This window comes from Trachemys scripta, chromosome 7, assembly GCF_013100865.1.
Source record: "Trachemys scripta elegans isolate TJP31775 chromosome 7, CAS_Tse_1.0, whole genome shotgun sequence".
Taxonomy (NCBI): Eukaryota; Metazoa; Chordata; order Testudines; family Emydidae; genus Trachemys; species Trachemys scripta.
The window spans coordinates 28,050,805-28,071,575 of NC_048304.1; the positions used below are offsets into that span (position 1 = coordinate 28,050,805).

Genomic DNA, 20,771 nt, shown 5'->3' on the forward strand with positions numbered 1-20,771 from the left:
ATCATCCCAGCCAGGGCTTTGTCAAGCCTGACCTTAAAAACCTCAAGGAAGGAGATTCCACCACCTCCCTAGGTAACCCATTCCAGTGCTTCACCACCCTCCTAGTGAAAAAGTTTTTCCTAATATCCAACCTAAGCCTCGCCCACTGCAACTTGAGACCATTACTCCTTGTTCTGTCATCTGCTACCACTGAGAACAGTCTAGATCCATCCTCTTTGGAACCCCCTTTCAGGTAGTTGAAAGCAACTATCGAATCCCCCTCTCATTCTTCTCTTCTGCAGACTAAACAATCCCAGTTCCCTCAGCCTCTCCTCATAAGTCATGTGCTCCACCCCCTAATCATTTTTGTTGCCCTCCGCTGAACTCTTTCCAATTTTTCCACATCCTTCTTGTAGTGTGGGGCCCAAAACTGGACACAGTACTCCAGATGAGGCCTCACCAATGTCGAATAGAGGGGAATGATCACATCCCTCAGTCTGCTGGCAATGCCCCTACTTATACAGCCCAAAATGCCATTAGCCTTCTTGGCAACAAGGACATATTCATATCCAGCTTCTCGTCCACTGTAACCCCTAGGTCCTCTTCTGCAGAACTGCTGCCTAGCCATTCGGACCCTAGTCTATAGCAGTGCACGGGATTCTTCCGTCCTAAGTGCAGGACTCTGCACTTATCCTTGTTGAACCTCATCAGATTTCTTTTGGCCCAATCCTCTAATTTGTCTAGGTCCCTCTGTATCCTATCCCTACCCTCCAGCATATCTACCACTCCTCCAGTTTAGTGTCATCTACAAATTTGATACTGGCTGCCAACTAGACATGGAGCCATTGATCACTACCCGTTGAGCCCAACGATCTAGACAGCTTTCTGTCCACCTTATAGTCCATTCATCCAGCCCATACTTCTTTAACTTGCCGGCAAGTTAATCCGCTGTCTTATCTCTTTGACAGTATTTGTAGTCTTTGGTAACAAAGATATATCATGGAGCAGTTCAGGAGAAATGAGCACTGAAGAAGTCTTTTGTATTAAATATATTCATAAATGTTTAATTTTTTGTAATACACATTCTCAAGAGATTCTGTTTTGTACATGTTCTGCACTGTATTTCAGACTGCATTTTTTCCCCTTACTGAAATTCACTGGAGGAGATGGATTGATTGAGACATGAATCATGATAGGATGTACATTACAGGTCCAAATTTAAATACTTCAAGGGGTGTTGAATCATGAGGCAAAAGACCAAGGACCTTCACCTACCTCCGAACTGTGATTTAGGCATGTTGTACAGCCTGAAATGACTTGCTGCCATTAAATTAAAAAAACTAAAAACCTCTGATGTATTTAGAAACAGCATTTCAGAATAATATAGGGGTTGACATGTATGTATGTATGTATGTATGTATAAAACCAGTCTCTCCTTTTACAATTATCAGCCAATCTGATATCAAATTTGCTTTTGCCAATTGCATGTTTGCAATTTTTATAAACTTCTCTATAAACATACATACTTATGGATGTTATCTTTTATTTAATTTGCTAAGTGACATTCTCTCAGATATTAGTTGTGACTATTAAAAAAAATCTTTTAAAATAGTAATTAGTGTTAGTTTCAGTGCTTTCTTTGATTTTGTGTCAAGCTCTAAAGTGAATCAGAGCCAAGGATAATCCCCTGGCTTTCCACTCTAGTATATTTGTTTGTGTCAAATTTTACCAGATAAGCAAAATTGAGCAATGCTAGTTCAAGATGTGGTATTAATAAAAGAATGACCACATTAGTTTTAGAAGGAAACCTCTTGTGGCATAGATTGACATGTCTGCCATTATTTAATTATAGAGTCTTTCTTTTTATTCTTTTGTCCATGTATTTCTACACTGATGCTGTGTAATTTAAGTAAACATATTTGCTATAAAGAAGAGCGTTTCTTGGGAGACAATGCAGTCTTATTTCTTTACAAATTATTCTGGTGCACTCAAGTTGATAATTACACATGAATTTGTATTTCAGTATTTAAGAGCAGAAAGTACTTATCTGCCTAGTACATTCCAGATGGATCATACAGTAATCCTTGTGTGCAGCCCACATGAGATTGGCAGAGAGTCAGCATGAGAAGGGGACAGAGGGAGAGCAAAAAAGAGATTTATAAAGGCCCGAGTGATTTAATCTAGGATTCTAAATAAGTTTAATCCTCCCAAGTACACTCTACATCAAGTCCATATGTGAAAATGAATGAATTCTGAGATTTTTGTATCAAGTGGGTGGATGCTTTTTGTTGGTTGGGGTTTGTTTTGCTTTGTTCCCTCCCCCCATGATTCTGGAAGATAATGAAGTGTATTATAGCCAATCCCTTGGTCAAGGTGGAAAAAAAGCCACATTTCTAAATCTTATTTGTAAGCCACAAAACAGTCGGGGACTTTAGGTCTAATGTATGTTACTACTTAAATGTTAAAAGCTAATACGAGTTGGGGAGAAATCTCCTGGAATCTAAATATGTAGTCTTTGTTTTATTCCTAAATCTATTGCTCAGTCATTGCGTGCGTAGACTGTCGGTCCTTCATGAGTTGAAACTGAGGCGATCACAACACACCTTCCAGTCTTCTCTTGCTCTGGCCATCCTTCGCCATGCTTGTCCATATCTCCTTGTTAGGAAATCATCCCACCTCTTTGAGGCTGACTGCGTGGCCGTTTCTGTTCTCGCGGATACCACTCGGATATAGCTGCGGTCCATCTGTTGTCGCTGAGACGGGCCACGTGACCCGCCTACCGCATTTTGCTGAGCCTGCTTTCAACAATAACATTTCACACTCCAGACTGCTGCCTAATTATTTCGTTTGGGATGTCATCGCAGAGCAAAATGCCCAAAAATGTTTGTTCCATCACCCTGTGTGTGACAGACAGTTGATGTTCTTCAATCTTTGTCAGTGACCATGTTTCGCTGTCATATAACATCTCTGGAAGCACGGTCGAGTCGAAAAGATTCGCACAAGTTGTTTTGCCGATCTTTCCTTGGAGGATGTCCTTGATGTCATTGAATGCGCACCATCCAGCTTTTTTTCTGCGTGATAGTTCGCCTTTCTGGTCGTGACACATGTTGACTTCCTGGCCCAAATAGATGTATTTATCAACCTCTTGGGTCTGCTCTCCTCCAAGAGGAATCACTGAGAAATCTTAAAAACAAAAAATCACAGCCTCATAGCCCTTTCAGAAAACCCCCAAATGAACTGTAAGATGCCATTTGCTGGCTTTGCAGCTGTAGCAGTTAAGTAACAAGAGCCATTCCCCTGCTTTGTGCTGACATCACTTGATGATGCTGGTGTTTAGAGATATCGTAGGTGCTATATAGGCTGAAGTTCTTATAGTAAGTTGCATCAATTCCAGTTTTTTAAATAAATGCATCATAAACAATACTCAAGTGAAAAGCCACTTGAATCATGAAGTTGCCTTATTATCTTAAGTGTCCCAACTGTAATACACTATCTAACATCTCTAAACAACATGGGATCTGTAGTCTCAACTAATTTCCTGATTTTCTGTGCTCTCCTTGCCTTGTATTTTACAAGTGTTGATTTGTTCCTCCATTAATGCACTGGCACAATTAAATAACTACAATAGAGATAACATAGATAACTAACAGAAGTATTGGGAGCATAAGCTTTCGTGGGTAAGAACCTCACTTCTTCAGATGCATCTGAAAGCTTATGCTCCCAATACTTCTGTTAGTCTTAAAGGTGCCATAGGACCCTCCGTTGCTTTTTACAGATTCAGACTAACACAGCTACCCCTCTGATAGATAACTAGTCCTTTTTCCAGTGAATGAACATGTACAAATCCTTGAAGAATAATTTTTTATGTGGTGTAAATTCTTGCAGGAATGAAGTTAGCAGATTTTATTGTTTACGGCTAGTGTCCGTAGTTTACATGATTGGCACCTTTTTTTAATAAATTGAACATGTTTCTATTAAGTGGGAAAAAAATATTAAACTGAAGTCCTGTAAATTTCCCAGTAAGAGAACAACAAAATAATAGTGAGCACAGCGGGTAGATTTAATGTTGTGAATGTCATTGTCTCATTATATTTAAAACTTATAAAAATCAACAAGATCTACATTCTGTATATATGAGAGTGGAAAAGGAAGTGCAGACTGAATTATAGCAATTGTGCTGCTGGGGTAAGGATAGAAAACAGATGTATTTATGTAAATGTTTTCTTTTTTAGACTCAGATCAGTGACTTAAGTATTATATCAAGTTCTGGAATGCAGCACAATGAGAATCCCACGAAGACAGAAAGCATGGAGACTTCAGAACAAACATCTTCAATGTTACAAATGCAAGACCAGGTATGTTCAATCCAAACCCAAACAAAGTGACAATCCTTTACTAATATTTATCATCAGTAATAGAAATACAGCATGTTCTGCACAAGTGAGATTTTTTTGCGGTACTTCTGCAGCACAAAAAGTGTGTTTGTTTACAATTCAGTTAAAAAAAAAAATGAATTGCCAAGATGCGTGTGTTCCTAAACCCAATGACTGTTAGAGATCTGTCTCCTGTATCCTTTCTCACTTCTTCCTGGTATATGTTATGGCCTTTTTTGTCTGACCTTTTGGCTTTGAGTAAAATTTTCAAAGGCATCTAAGTGATTTAGGAGCCTTGATCCCATTTTCAGTAGAGGCGTGAACATTTAGGAAATTCAGTCTCGTTGAAAGTCAATGGGACTCAAGTTCCTAAGTAACTTAGATGCTTTTGAAAATTTAATCTCTTTTCTATATTCGGAAACTTTTCCTAAAAATTCCCCACCATTATTACTGCTGTTTTATTTCCATTGGTAATAGTGCTAGTGTAGACAAGAGGGTAGTTCTTGAACTGATATAAATGATCACAGCTTCCTTGAAATCAGTGGAGGTATGATAGTTTACACAGGCTAAGGATCTGAACCAAGGGATTTGTGGTTACTAGCATTTTAAGTAGTGTGTCTGCTAGACCTGCTCTGAACAGGGTTAGAAGACCTGCTTAAAAACCAACAGCTGGTCAGAGCTTTGTCTATGTGAGTGATCCATTGTTGCTCCTACCAATAGAGTTTTAAACTGTGCAAAATATCCTACTGTAAATGTATTGCTTAATTTGCAGTTTCTCTCTAACAGAAGTTTTCCATGGTTCAAAACAGGTTTCTTTTCTGATTGGTAAGCAGCATCACTGGGCATTTTGTAGCATGGATATTGTCAGAAAATAAATAACTGACTAAATTTGCTCATAGGCAATGACCCCACAAGGAAGTCATACAGCTTCCTACTTTAGAGAAGATTCAGTTAAAACAGTTCTAATGCTGTAATTAGATGCCACACAATACATCAATAAGTTGTGCCTACTAACAATGCCACCTAGTGGAGGCAAAAATGTAATGTTTAAGCATTAGGTAATCCTTAGCTTCAGAAAATGACCTTTAGCGATTTGGCTTAATAATTGGCTGGTTTAAATTCCCTGATATGGTTGTATTCCGACATATCTTCATGCAAAACACAAAAAAACAATTATTCTTTTTTTGCATTTTTAAATTTGTAAATGAAATATAAAGATGTCTGTAGTTTGACATCTTCGGAGGAATGACTGCAATTAGGAAGGCAGCTTAATATTTACAAAATAAATCCAGAAGCAAACACATATGCAAATTGCCCTGTAACAATAATTCTTGGGGAAAAGGGGGTTTTTATAGAGAAGTTGAGATTAGATATATTTTTAGACTCACTTTAATAAAACCTTTTAAACTGAACTATTAAAAGATTTATATATCAGCGATTTTAGAAACCTTTAGTCTAGTTATTACATAAAAAATTACAACCAGTTCTAGTGTCGGTGGTGGAAATCACTATAAGTAACTAAATAGAGGTACAGATGCAATCAACAGTACGTGAGCAAGCTTGATTTTTTTTCCCTTTATTAATCTAGAGAAGCATCTGCACAAACGAAGGGAGAGTAAGGAACAGCTCCATCTCCAATGAGTAAAATCATTTTCAATTAAACGAAAAATTCAGAAGGGCCAGGTTTTTTGTACTTTAAAGCAGGGGTGGGGAAATTCCAGTCCCCTCCTTAATTTCATCTGGCCCGCAGCAAGTCTCCTCACCACGGGTCAGAAGCCCAGAGCTTTGGCGCCCCCCACAGGGCTGGAGCCGCAGGTGCCAGCTCACCCCGCTGCGGGGGGAAGCTAGGTGCCAGGCTGGTCAGTCGGCTGCCCCTGCAACCCCGAAGTGCAGAGGCAATCAAGAAAGGTCTGAGTCCATGTGCACTACCCCTGCCCACAGGCGCCACCCCGCAGCTCCCATTGGCCGGGAACTGCAGACAATGGAAGCTGCGGGGCGGTGCCTGCGGGGGCGGACAGCATGCACTGCACAAAGCTACGTGGCCATATTGTGGCAGCTTCTGGGAGCAGCATGGGGCCAGGGTAGGGGGAGGGCCTGCCTTAGCCCCGCTGCCAATCGGGAGCCACCTGAGGTAAGCGACGCCCAGCTGGAGCCTCCATCCCAACCCCCTCCCAGAGCCTGCACCCCCACCCTGAGCCCACTCCCACACTCCAAAGCCCCGAGCCCGGAACCCCCTCCCACACCCTGAACCCCTCATTTCTGGCTCCACCCTGGAGCCTAAGGGAAGCTCCAAGCCACTGCACTCCCCACGGGGTTGTGAGAGGGCTGTGACTGTTTTTTTTTTTTTTTTTGGTGGGTCAGTGGTCCCCGATAGAAAAAAGGTTCCCCACCCCAGCTTTAAAGGATAAGATAAAAAAGTCTTTAAAAAATTGTGTTCAAAATATTACCTATTTTAAAAGTTCATACTACACTCCCTCCAATAAAAACCCCACCTCAAAACAAAAGAAAAACAAACTTGTGTAATTTATCTATATAACATTTGTTAATCCACAACAAAGAAATACTTCTGACAGGTGGTTTAAAAAAAATCTACCTGCCCTGAAGTACTTTGAAGTTCCTCCAAAGCTCTGTATCTCAGCAATTAAGCAAGGAAATCAGTTATGTGGAGTGTTCCAACAAATCAACGGAACTAGGTAACTTCTAAAATAAATTACTGACTATGAAAACAAACCTTTCAGATTAATTGATCTAAGCACTCTAAAAAGCCTTTGCTCAGTTGGAATTCTATACAATTTGGATTTAGCTCTGCAGCTATTGGCCCACAGGAGTTTAGCTCTGTGCCATTGAAGAGTCCTGTCTCTTTCAAGGATCTCTTTCATTCTCTCCATAATGCCAATTTTGGCCTCTTGCATTTTATTAAACCTGCCCTCTCATCCCCCTGCCATGTATGGCAGTTGGGCTCTTTGAAGTGGCTTCAGGAGATGCACTGAGCATGCTACTGTGGAGAGGACTCAGACCCTAATAAATTTGGTGGCCGGATTGGCTTGTTGTTCAACCAAGGGGAAGAAGTACAAAGGGATTACATAGCCCAATGAGAGACCCTACTATCTTGTTGACATCTCTGAAACCCATCTCAGCCAGGGAAACGTCCCCAACCCCAAAGTGGAGGTGAGAGTCTGCTCCATCAGCATTTGAGGTGATGGATGTGGATGGAGAAGGTTACAGTCACCTACACTTAGACAGGAGCTCCTTCCTCTGCCATGACCCAGTATTTGAGGACTGTAGAGTATCGCTCAGGAAAGACTTGTGAGCTTTTCATATTTAAAGGGACTGGTCTTATCCTTCTTCTCCCCTTACTCCACTTAATTAAACCCTTCCTGAACCCAGCTCAGAGGACAGGCCTCAGAATAGAGAGAAAAATATACAAGAGGTGGGGAACTCACTTACAGGAGGAATTCCTTGCCCAATGAGCAGCTCTTAAACTCTGAGCCATGCAGTGGGATAGTGCTGGAGACCAAGTGGTATCCTGAACAGAACGGCCTACTGTCCAGCCCTCACTCTCATCATCTTGGGACTCATGCAGTCTAGAAGGCAGAGTGAACCCAAGGATAGATAGGGCTCTCAACGGTTGTCTCTTGAATGTCTCCCAAGTGAATGAAAACATACACCTTTACCCTGTTATAACGTGACCCAATATAACACTAATTCGGATATAATGCGGTAAAACAGCACTCCGGCGGATCAAAGCAAGTTCGATATAACGCGGTTTCACCTATAACATGGTAAGATTTTTTTGGCTCTCGAGAACAGTGTTATATCGGGATAGAGTTGTATTCGGAACTAACCTTTTCAGCTAATATAATTTTACAAATATTTAAAATCTCTTATTAGGCTGGCCTGATGACCTAGTAAAGAATGATTTGGGTTGTCACATGGCAGGCTGATTCAGGATAATCTTTAGGACTTGTGTTGTAGAATTGGCTGGGAGAATCACAGAAATAATGTTCTCTTTCTTAGAGAAGAGAAGGAAACATGGTGTATGTGACATTTTGGGGATGACCCATACCAGTAAGGGGTTCTGTTGTCTTCTGCCTCGTAACCTTGGGTGCCTTTATGCTGCGAAGCTTTGGTTCAGAGCCGTGACTCCAGTAGCTAGACCACAAGCACAAGGTTTCACCCTGGCCTCCACCAGCCTAGTTACTTTTTGCAAGGTGACACCAACACTGCTTCCAGTGTGAGGTCTCCCCAAATCCATCCATCCTGAGTTCTTAACTCCCAGACATGTGGATTTTTTCCTTTCTGGTTCATCCTTTCTGATTTGTCATCACCAAAGGCATGAAATCTGCCACTCAGACACTAGCTTATTTTGGCGCATACACTCCACACAGTTTGCACAACAGAGACCTCCTTGGGGTAAAAATAAACCAAACGTTTATTAAATAGAAAAACCACAGATTCAAAAATGAAATAGTAAAGGGAAACAAACATACAGGTTACCCAGAAAATAAACATAAAGACCCAACCTCAGGCTTTACACGTTCAAATTAAATCAAATCCCTTTTCTAATACAAGTTACCTATTGCCTTTTGAACAGTTTCCCAGTAGACCCCCTGCCATAGAGGGGATCCAGCATTTCATGGAGAGCACCTGCCAAGTGACTGTCCCTTTCTTTCTGGAAGACCACCTCAGTTTCAAGCCTCCTTTTTAAAAGGGCTTTTGCTCTTTTTCGTTCTCTCTGTCTCCTGGCTTGGTGACTCCTGGTTATTCAGGGTGGGGAAACTCTAGCTGGGATGTCTGTGTTAAATCTAAAGACTCACTTTTTGTCTTTTCCTGGTTGTACAATGCTAGGTGCTTGGAGCTAGGTCTGGTCTACGCTACAGACCTATATCAGTATAATTGTCATTCAGGGGTGTGAAAAATCCACACCCCTGAGCAATGTAGTTATATAGTAACTCCTCGCTTAATGTTATAGCTGTGTTCCTGAAAATGCTGCTTTAAGCGAAACAATGTTAAGCAAATCCAATTCCCCCATAAGAATTAATGTAAATAGGGTGGGTTAGGTTCCAGGGAAATTTTTTTCACCAGACAAAAGACTGACTGTTTATCTATCTATACACATACACAGTATACATTTTAAACAAACAATTAAATACTGTACACAGCAGTGAAGCTTGGTTGAGGTGGTGAAGTCAGAGGGTGGGATATTTCCCAAGGAATGCGTTACTCCAAAATGATGAACTAGCATTCGGCTGAGCCCTCAAGGGTTAACACATTATTAATGTAGCCTCACACTCTACAGGGCAGCATGAATGGAGGGAGGGGAGACAACATGGCAGAGAGAGGCAGAGACATATACCATGTGTGTGAGTGAGTGAGAGAGATGCGCATTGCCCCTTTAAGTACGCTGACCCCACTCTAAGTACACTGCCTTTTTAAGTAGATCAGCAAGTTGAGACAGCAGCTGCTGCCAGCAAGCTTCCTCGGTCCTGAGCCCTGTCATGTCCCCGCTCCCCACTCTGTGGAGATGGGGAGCGGGGGCAAGGGGACACCCTGACATTAGCACCCCTCTTTCCACACACACACACACACACATGCACACCCCGCACAGCAAGCAGGAGGCTCCTGGGAACAGTTCCAAGGCAGGGGGCAGGAGCAGCACACGGCAATGGGGGAGGGATAGCTGGACTGCCTGGCAATTGATAGCCTGCCAGATGGTTGCGGCACAGGGAACTTAGGAGAGTGGGGAGCTGATGGGGGGGCTGCCAGTCCACCCTGGGTCCAAGCCCCCACCAGCTAGCTCCAATGCAAGCAGTGGACAAAGCAGGTGGCTGCCAAACGTTTTTTTTTATTTTATTTTCATAGATTCATAGACACTAGGACTGGAAGGAACCTCGAGAGGTCATCGAGTCCAGTCCCCTGCCCTTATGGCAGGACCAAATACTGTCTAGACCATCCTGATAGACATTTATCTAACCTACTCTTAAATATCTCCAAAGATGGAGATTCCACAACCTCCCTAGGCAGTTTATTCCAATGTTTAACCACCCTGACAGTTAGGAACTTTTTCCTAATGTCCAACCTAAACCTCCCTTGCTGCAGTTTAAGCCCATTGCTTCTTGCTCTATCCTTAGAGGCTAAGATGAACACGTTTTCTCCCAGCTCCTTATGACACCCTTTTAGATACCTGAAAACTGCTATCATGTCCCCTCTCAGTCTTCCCCAAACTAAACAAACCCAGTTCTTTCAGCCTTCCTTCATAAGTCATGTTCTCTAGACCTTTAATCATTCTTGTTGCTCTTCTCTGGACCCTCTCCAATTTCTCCACATCTTTCTTGAAATGCGGTGCCCAGAACTGGACACAATACTGCAGCTGAGGCCTAACCAGCGCAGAGTAGAGCGGAAGAATGACTTCTCGTGTCTTGCTCACAACACATCTGTTAATGCATCCCAGAATCATGTTTGCTTCTTTTGCAACAGCATCACACTGTTGACTCATATTTAGCTTGTGGTTCACTATAACCCCTAGATCCCTTTCTGCCGTACTCCTTCCTAGACAGCCTCTTCCCATTCTGTATGTGTGAAACTTATTGTTCCTTCCTAAGTGGAGCACTTTGCATTTGTCTTTGTTAAACTTCATCCTGTTTACCTCAGACCATTTCTCCAATTTGTCCAGATCATTTTGAATTTTGACCCTATCCTCCAAAGCAGTTGCAATCCCTCCCAGTTTGGTATCATCTGCAAACTTAATAAGCGTACTTTCTATGCCAATATCAGTCGTTGATGAAGATATTGAACAGAGCCGGTCCCAAAACAGACCCCTGGCGGAACTCCACTCGTTATACCTTTCCAGCAGGATTGGGAACCATTAATAACTACTCTCTGAGTAGGGTTATCCAGCCAGTTATGCACCCACCTTATAGTAGCCCCATCTAAGTTGTATTTGCCTAGTTTATCAATAAGAATATCATGCGAGACCGTATCAAATGCCTTACTAAAGTCTAGGTATACCACATCCACCACTTCTCCCTTATCCACAAGACTCGTTATCCTTTCAAAGAAAACTATCAGATTAGTTTGACATGATTTGTTCTTTACAAATCCATGCTGGCTATTCGCTATCACCTTACCACCTTCCAAGTGTTTGCAGATGATTTCCTTAATTACTTGCTCCATTATCTTCCCTGGCACAGAAGTTAAACTAACTGGTTTGTAGTTTCCTGGGTTGTTTTTATTTCCCTTTTTGTAGATGGGCACTATGTTTGCCCTTTTCCAGTCTTCTGGAATCTCTCCTGTCTCCCATGATTTTCCAAAGATAATAGCTAGAGGCTCAGATACCTCCTTTGTTAGCTCCTTGAGTATTCTAGGATGCATTTCATCAGGCCCTGGTGACTTGCAGGCATCTAACTTTTCTAAGTGATTTTTAACTTGTTCTTTTTTTATTTTCTCTTCTAAACCTACCCCCTTCCCATTAGCATTCACTATGTTAGGCATTCCTTCAGACTTCTTGGTGAAGACCGAAACAAAGAAGTCATTAAGCATCTCTGCCATTTCCAAGTTTTCTGTTACTGTTTCTCCTTCCTCACTGAGCAGTGGGCCTACCCTGTCTTTTGTCTTCCTCTTGCTTCTAATGTATTGATAAAAAGTCTTCTTGTTTTCCTTTATTCCCGTAGCTAGTTTGAGCTCATTTTGTGCCTTTGCCTTTCTAATCTTGCCCCTGCATTCCTGGGCTTTTGCCTGTATTCATCCTTTGTAATTTGTCCTAGTTTCTATTTTTATATGACTCCTTTTTATTTTTTAGATCATGCAAGATCTCGTTTTGCCACATTTTCTATCTTTCCTACCCAGTGGAAGAGCTTGCTTTTGGGCCTTTAATAGTATCCCTTTGAAAAACTGCCAACTCTCCTCAGTCGTTTTTCCCCTCAGTCTTGATTCCTATGGGACCTTACTTATCAGCTCTCTGAGCTTACCAAAATCCACCTTCCTGAAATCCATTGTCTCTATTTTGCTGTACTCCCTTCTACCCTTCCTTAGAATTGTGAACTCTATTATTTCATAATCACTTTCACCCAAGCTACCTTCCACTTTCAAATTCTCAACGAGTTCCTCCCTATTTGTTAAAATCAAATCTAGAACAACTTCCCCCCAGTAGCTTTTTCAACCTTCTGAAATAAAAAGTTGTCTGCAATGCAGTCCAAGAACTTATTGGATAGTCTATGCCCTACGGTGTTATTTTCCCAACATATATCTGGATAGTTGAAGTCCCCCATCACCACCAGATCTTGGGCTTTGGATGATTTTGTTAGTTGTTTAAAAAAAGCCTCATCCACCTCTTCCACCTGGTTAGGTGGCCTGTAGTAGCATGACATCACCCTTGCTTTTTACCCCTTTTAGCCTAACCCAGAGACTCTCAACACTTCCGTCTCTTATGTCCATCTCCACTTCAGTCCAAGTGTGTACATTTTTAATATACAAGACAACACCTCCTCCCTTTTTCCCCTGTCTATCCTTCCTGAGCAAGGTGTACCCATCAACACCAACATTCCAATCGTGTATTATCCCACCAATTTTCGGTGATCCCAGCAATGTCATAGTTGTACTTATTTATTAGCACTTCCAGTTCTTCCTGCTTATTACCCATACTTCTCGCATTTGTATTTAGGCATCTAAGATTCTGATTTGATCTTGCCTCCCAATTTTGCCTTGAGCCTCCTTTCCCTCTGCCATTATAGCCCACGCTCCCTCCTATTTCCAACCCATCTTCCAGGTCTCCATGTTCTCCACTTACCTGTGGGCTTTGCTCACCTGTCCCCATCGCACCTAGTTTAAAGCCTTCCAGGTTAGCCAGTCTGTGTCCAAATAGGGTCTTTCCCCTCCTCGAAAGGTGAATGCCATCTCTGCCTAGCAGTCCTTCCTGTAATAGCATCCCGTGGTTGAGGAAGCCAAAGCCCTCCTAGCGACATCATCTTCGCAGCCAGGCATTCACTGCCACGATGACCTGTCTCTGCCCGGGCTCCTACCATTGACAGGAAGGATGGAAGAGAACACCACCTGCGCTCCAGACTCCTTCACCCGTACTCCCAGAGCCCTGTAGTCACTCTTGATCCACTCAGTGTCACACCTTGCAGTATCATTTGTGCCCACATGGATGAGTAGCATGCGGTAGTAGTCAGAGGGCTGGATAATCCTCGACAATGCCTCCGTAAGGTTTCGGATACGGGGTCTCAAATACGGGCCCCCGGCAGCCACCATACCTCTCAAGATGAATTGTCAGGGCGACAGATGGGTGCCTCCATCCCCCTCAGAAGAGAGTCTCCAACCACCACTACCCTACGTTCCCTATTCGCAGTGGTGGCAGCAGACCTCCCAGCCTTAGGGGTACGAGACTTCTCCTCCTCTGCTGTAGGGGGTGATTCCTTCTCTCCTGTATCAAGAAGAGCATAACGGTTACCTATTACCATGTTATAAGGGAGCATAGCACAACTTTAAACGAGTATGTTCTCTAATTGATCAGCAACATAACAACAAAACAACATTAGCCGGGACGACGTTAAGTGAGGAGTTACTGTACCAACCCAACCACTGTGTAGACAGTGCTTTGTCAGCAGGAGAGCGTCTCCCGCCAATATAGATACTGCCTCTCGGGGAGGTGGATTAACTATGCTGATAGGAGCGTAGAGTGTTTTCATTAAAGCGCTACAGCAGTGCAGCTGCACCAATGCAGTGTTTTAAGTGTAGACGTGCCCCTAGTCTTGTCAGATTGGGGAGGCAGTCCCTCCCTGCCTGACTGCCTACAACCCTGGTGTGAGATGGAGGTGAAGCTGCACCACAGATTATGAGCACAGTTTTCCATATACACAAATACATAAATTCATGACCACAATCTATATACATGTCACATAATGATGATTAAGTTTAGAACATTACAAACTTTCATAAAAGACCTTACTTGACATATTTTTATACACAGTAACACTGCATACAATCAGTTGAATCGACTGCTCATTCTTTGGGGTTCAGATGCCTTGTTCTGCCCTTGGGATGTCTGGACTCTGATTGTGACAGTGTTATTCTATCATTCTCTTCATCATGGAGGCATTGGTAAAAACTCCATATAGATGAGTGCACCTCCTCCTACTGTGTAAATGAATAATTTTGAAAAAGCTTCTAAAATAATCTTATTTGGATGGAAATGCAAAGTGAAAAGCTTGCTCTTCTTTAACATCTTAGCCAAGATTCCAGTGCTTTTTTCAGATTCTTAACTAGCACACTATTTCACTTCAAACTTTCACACATTACATTATAAAGTATAACTCTCTGCATGAGATTAATCCATAATAAAAATACCTAACAAGAAATCCATTGAAGCCATTATTCAACTTTATCCATTTGTTTTATGCGACAGCAGCTGAAAAAATTTTCATCATCCAAATTAGATGTATAAAATTTCACATATCAACATTTTGCATACACTGCCAAGTTCAGGGGGTGAGGGTAGAATGCACTGGCCGGCAACTTGGATTGATTGGACAAGAGCCGGACTCCTTTGAGGTGCTCGGTTGTTTGGAGTCTCCAGAGGCCATTTCTATAGCAGTTCACGTAAAAGGATAAATGGACACAAATCAGATATTGGGAATGGCAATATACAAAAACCTGTAGGAGAACACTTCAGTCTCCCTGGACACACAATAGCAGATTTAAAGGTAGCCATCCTGCAGCAAAAGAACTTCAGGACCAGACTTCAAAGAGAAACTGCTGAGCTTCAGTTCATCTGCAAATTTGACACCATCAGCTCAGGATTAAACAAAGACTGTGAATGGCTAGCCAACTACAAAAGCAGTTTCCCCTCCCTTGGTGTTCACATCTCAACTGCTAGAAAAGGGCCTCATCCTCCCTGATTGAACTAACCTCGTTATCTCTAGCCTGACTCACTCTTGCTTGCATATTTATACCTCCTGGAAATTTCCACTGCGTGCATCCGACGAAGTGGGTATTCACCCACGAAAGCTCATGCTCCAATACGTCTGTTAGTCTATAAGGTGCCACAGGACTCTTTGCTGATATATTTCAGGCTGTTGACTTGATTTCTAAAGCCCTGTGGTTTGGAACCTAGGTGCCACTTCATAGAATCAGAGGACAGGAAGGGACCTCAAGAGGTCATCTAATCCAGTCCCCCCTGCACTCATGGCAGGACTAAGTATTATCTAGATCATCCCTGACAGTTGTTTGTCTAACATGCTCTTAAAAACCTCCAATGATGGAGATGCCACACGCTCTCTAGGCAATTTATTCCAGTGCTTAACCACCCTGACAGGATGTTTTTCCTAATGTCCAGCCTAACTCTTCCTTTCGGCAGTTTAAGCCCATTGCTTCTTGTTCTATCCTCAGACCTTAAGAAGAACATTTTTTCTCCCCCCTCCTTGTAACAATCTTTTATGTACTTGAAAACTGTTATCATGTCCCCTCTCAGTTTTCTCTTTTCCAGACTAAACAAACTCCGTTTTTTCAGTCTTCCCACATAGGTCATGTTTTGTAGAGCTTTAATCATTTTTGTTGCTCTTCTCTGGACTTTCTCCAATTTGTCCACATCTTTCTTGAAATGTGGCGCTCAGAACTGGACACAATACTCCAATTGAGGCCTAATCAGTGCAGAGTAGAGCGGAAGAATTACTTCTCGTGTCTTGCTTACAACACTCCTGTTAAGACATCCCAGAATGATGTTTGCTTTTTTTGCAACAGTGTTACACTGTTGACTCATATTTAGCTTATGGTCCACTATGACCCCCAGATCCCTTTCCACAGTACTCCTGCCTAGGCAGCATTTACCATTTTGTATGTATGCAACTGATTGTTTCTAAGAGAAGTACGTTGCATTTGTCCCTATTGAATTTCATCCTATTTACTTCAGACCATTTCTTCAGTTTGTCCAGATCATTTTGAATTATAATCCTATCCTTCAAAGCACTTGCAACCCCTCCCAGCTTGGTATCATCTGCAAACTTTATAGGTGTACTCTCTATGCCATTATCTAAATCATTGATGAAGATATTGAACAGAAGCAGTCCGAGAACTGATCTCTGTGGGACCTCACTCATTATGCCCTTCCAGCATGACTGTTACCCACTGATAACTATTCTCTGGAAACAGTTTTCCAACTAGTTATGCACCCACCTTATTGTGGCTCCATCTAGGTTGCATTTCTCTAGTTTGTTTATGAGAAGGACATGCAAGACAGTATCAAAAGCCTTACTGAAGTCAAGATATACCACATCTACCGCTTCCCCCCATCCACAAGGCTTGTTACCCTATCAGAGAAACATGTGATGTCAGCTGGCATGATCTTGCTAACAGTCCTAGATTTGAATTTCTGGGTGCTGCTAGCAGGGCATTGTCTGGTGGAATTATGAATTCCTTATGTGTTTCCTCAGCCAGAGGGAAAAATGCTCTTATCAGTCTTTCTGTTGATTTAGGCAACGTAGTCCTTTTCCCCCTCCCCCCAAATGATGCACTTGGGCCAAGTGACAGTAGTAATCTTTTTGTAATTTTTTTCTTGCATGTATTAAAAGTAACACTGACTAGGCTGATAGGTCCCAACTATGCAGTCCATCTAATTCCCAAATGTACTTTTTGCCCTATTTTGGATTCACTTTTTAGAAGACACGACCACACCCATCCTTTTCTTTGTTCTGACTAAGCTGCACTTTAATTTTAGGTTCCTTTTTGGTTTCCTTTCGTAGAACAGCTGAGAATGTGTGACTTGATTTATTTTCCCTATAACCTTCATCACTCTGAATGCCCTGTTAATCTCCCTGCTACTTTTTCTCCAGTGTGAAGAATCCTTAGCTTTTCAGTTGCTTTTAAAGTAATTAAAAGGCAGCCATTTTCTATTAGAAGCACACAAAGTTAAAACGTTTGCCAAATGGAAAATAAAATCAATAGAGAGTACAATATTTTCCATGTGTGTTGCACTGGAGAATGAAAACAAATTATACTATAACTGGTAATTGACCATGCTCTTCCTTTTTTGCTAATATAAAACAACTTGTATTGTATTTTAACATTATCATGTTTAAAAGTAGCAAAGCAAAATTTTAAATATAGGAAATCCCTTAAGATAGTAAGAAGTGTTATGACAAGCCAGTCATGCAGCGTAATCTAGGTGGGCCTAAGCTTGCTGTTCCAGGGTTCTTTGATTTAAACAAGAAGACACTTGTCACATTAATTTTGTACAAGATATTTAATTACCTTCAGAATATTTTGTTCTCCAGTGAACATTCTTTTAAAAAGTATATAGAGAAAAACTGAAGTTAATAGCACTCAGGTTATAACTCAGAGGTACATAAACCAGATTTTTTTTTTAAGTATCGAGCTATACTTTGAAATTCCAAGAGTTCACTTGTCACAACATCTGTCATGTTACCTACAAGAAGAGTTTGTTTAAAAAAAAAAAAATCTAATAGAACCATCAAGATGTGTATATGCCTTACTGACTAACTGCTTAATCTTATTGTTGTAACCCTTCTGCTTCCCCCATCTCCCCCTCCCACCTTTTAATCCATTTATTTATTGATGACTTTCAATTTTTGCAATGTCTGAAATTTATATTGTAAAATTCATCTGAACAGATGCAGTCTGTTTCTTCCAAAGTGAATTACAAAATTATAAGTGATCAAAGTAATACGTAATGCTAACACTAATAGTGGTGTGTTTTTAGTTTGTGTAATTGTCTTGTTTTATTTAAAAATAATAAAATATATAGGAAAACTTACTAAATGTACCCACACGAGGTCCCTTTGGAATGGATACCACTTGCATGTTTAGGCCTTTCATATCTTTTTTGTTTACCAAAAAAGGTTTGTTTATTTACTACAGAAACCTTTTAAGATGTTACACTGTCAACTTTGTTGCTGCCGGTAATGGCATATGAAAGTAGATGAGTGGTCACCAACCCATGGATCGCAATCCACTAGTCAAACCTGGAGCCTTGGCCAGTCGATAGCGATCTCTGGGAAAGTCCGACAGCGCAGCGGCTCTCAGAGGCTGTCTGCCTGCCGTGATCCCACGCCACTCCCAGAAGCAGCTGGCTGCTGGCATGTTTCTGCTGCCCCCTGGGGGAAGGGGGGCGGTGACGCAGCCCTGCACGATGCCCCTGCCCCTAGCACCATCCCCACAGCTCCCATTGGCCAGTTCCCGGCCAATGGGAGCTGCAGGGGCGGTGCTTACAGGCACGGGCAGCGCACGGAGACCCGCTGCTCCCCACCCCCCGGGGGTCGCATGCAGAGATATGCCAGCAGCCAGCTGCTTCCGGGAGCAGTGTGGGGCCATGGCGCCCCGCTGCACCACCAGCCGGGAGCCGCCTGTGCTAAGCGCCTCCTGGATGGAGCCTGCACCTCACACCCCCTCCTGCACCCCAAACCTCAGCCCAGAGCTTCCTCCCAGACCCCACACCCCCTGTCCCAGCCCGGAGCCCCCTCCTGTACCCAAACTCATGGATCCTGAAACTGCCTTTGTTCTTATACTACCACCTACTTAAAAAGCTTCAAGATCATGTGGTGAAAGTTGGTATCATTCAATTAGTTGAATATCTGGTATAAATTATTCTATCCAAAAAGACGAAGTATGAGCCATGTTGATATGCACTGATTTTTATATTCCATTTGTTACCTGTTTTGGCATGCAATTCTAAGTGTGTAGTATCTGACAGATCTTGAATACTCTGCTATTCAAGGCAGCTGTGTTGCTGTCAATTGATTAACACATTGTATATCTATAGAGTGATTGTCTTTTTGTTGAGTTTATGTTCTAGTGTATAGCCTAAGGCAGTCACTGAGTTAATTAGCTCTGTGGCAGTACAACAGTACTTATAACCCGGATCCATATAATGGTTTTGTAATTAATTTACAGTTCGTATGTTCATGTGGGTGAGATGGCAAGCTCTGAAATTCTTGCACACGTAGTAAACTGCTACTTTCTGTGTAAGCTCAAAAGCTTGTCTCTCTCACCAACATACGTTAGTCCAATAAAAGATGTTACCTCACCCACCTTGATTTTCTGTTTCAGAAAGTATTCTTCCCAACTGTTTTGTTCTGAATGCTGTAACAGCTTCTGTGTGTGGGACAGGGGATGTATTTTATTTTTTCACCAGTTCTCTCAACACTTTTTCTTCCTTTTTCTAGCCATTCCAGTCAACGCACAAACATCTGACAGTGGAAGAATTATTTGGAACCTCCTTGCCAAAGGAACAACCAACAGTTTCATATTCCAATCCAGACAGAATGGAGAAGTTGCAAGCTGACACTACAGGCAGAGAGCACAACTTATTCTTGCCTTTTTCACTTGAGCAATCAGCAGTGACACACCAACCATTGGGGAAACCAGAGAGTACAAGTGTCAAAACCAATGGCAGTACCTTGAATCAGCAAGAGCGTGTAACACCCATGCTGATTGCTCCAGCTTCAGTTTTGCAGCCTGACGTAAAAAATGTTTCAAACTATACAGTTCAATTAAGCCCTATTCTTAATTCAGCCTCAACAACAGAAGCTCCTTCTGCTCAGATACTTCCCAACCTAAACCCAAACAGTAATATAATGCAAGTTATGCATCAAGCTGCTAAACAGATGTCCCCACTTATGAATCAGCCACCGTCTGATGTGAATCACATGCCACAAAATCTAATTGCTGGCCAAAACCAGTTCATAGCACCTTTGGCAGCAACTAATACAGGAAATGCTTCAAATACACCCTTTCCAAACATTGACCTTCTGCAGAAACTCAGGTTGACCCCACAGCAGGACCAAATGCAACAGTCTCTTAGTAAAACTACCATGGCACCTAGCATTTCATCCACAGTTAGCCAACTTGCAACACCAGAAAGCTTCAAAGAATCCCACACCAAACCAGCATCACTGAGTACCAAAATAATCACGCCCCTTCAGGTATTCTATGGATTTATATATGCTTGTATTTCTTTTAAAATATTGCCAGGCAACAAATGCTTTGTCCTTTAAATTTGAACTTCCTTAGAAATTAGCTTTTAACTCTAAGGGTTTCATTGTAAGCATGAGATGATTTGTTAAAATACTTGTAGATGAGAAATCTGCTCTCTTCTGTTTTCTCATTAAAATGTTGGTTTATAATTGAAATTTTTCTAACTGACTTAGGTGGTAGCTTTCTCAGAGCCATGTCAATGTAGCTCTCGGTCATGCCAATGGAATTTCTAACTTTGACATGGCATGGACTTCTTAGATGTTTTAGTTTTGTTTTTATCACTTACCATTTGTAGAGTTTCCAACTGAATTTTGAAAGTATTCCTTCTGCAGAATTCTCTTCTGTGTTGATGGAGATTCTTAATTCTCCATTGCACTTCTCAGTATATATGGATATATTAGTGGCTTGCTAAATGGTCAAGAAGCTGCATTGTAT

General features: G+C 41.9%; 1 protein-coding gene across 1 annotated transcript in view; it reads left to right on the forward strand.

Annotated features, from left to right (window-relative positions):
• Positions 1 to 20,771, forward strand: part of DCP1A (decapping mRNA 1A) — a 51,465-nt gene that overhangs the window by 23,624 nt on the left and 7,070 nt on the right. Inside the window, exons 6-7 of the mRNA XM_034776449.1 lie at positions 4,212 to 4,334; positions 19,526 to 20,284. Coding sequence (XP_034632340.1) covers positions 4,212 to 4,334; positions 19,526 to 20,284 — 882 coding nt within the window. The remainder of the gene's footprint in view (positions 1 to 4,211; positions 4,335 to 19,525; positions 20,285 to 20,771) is intronic.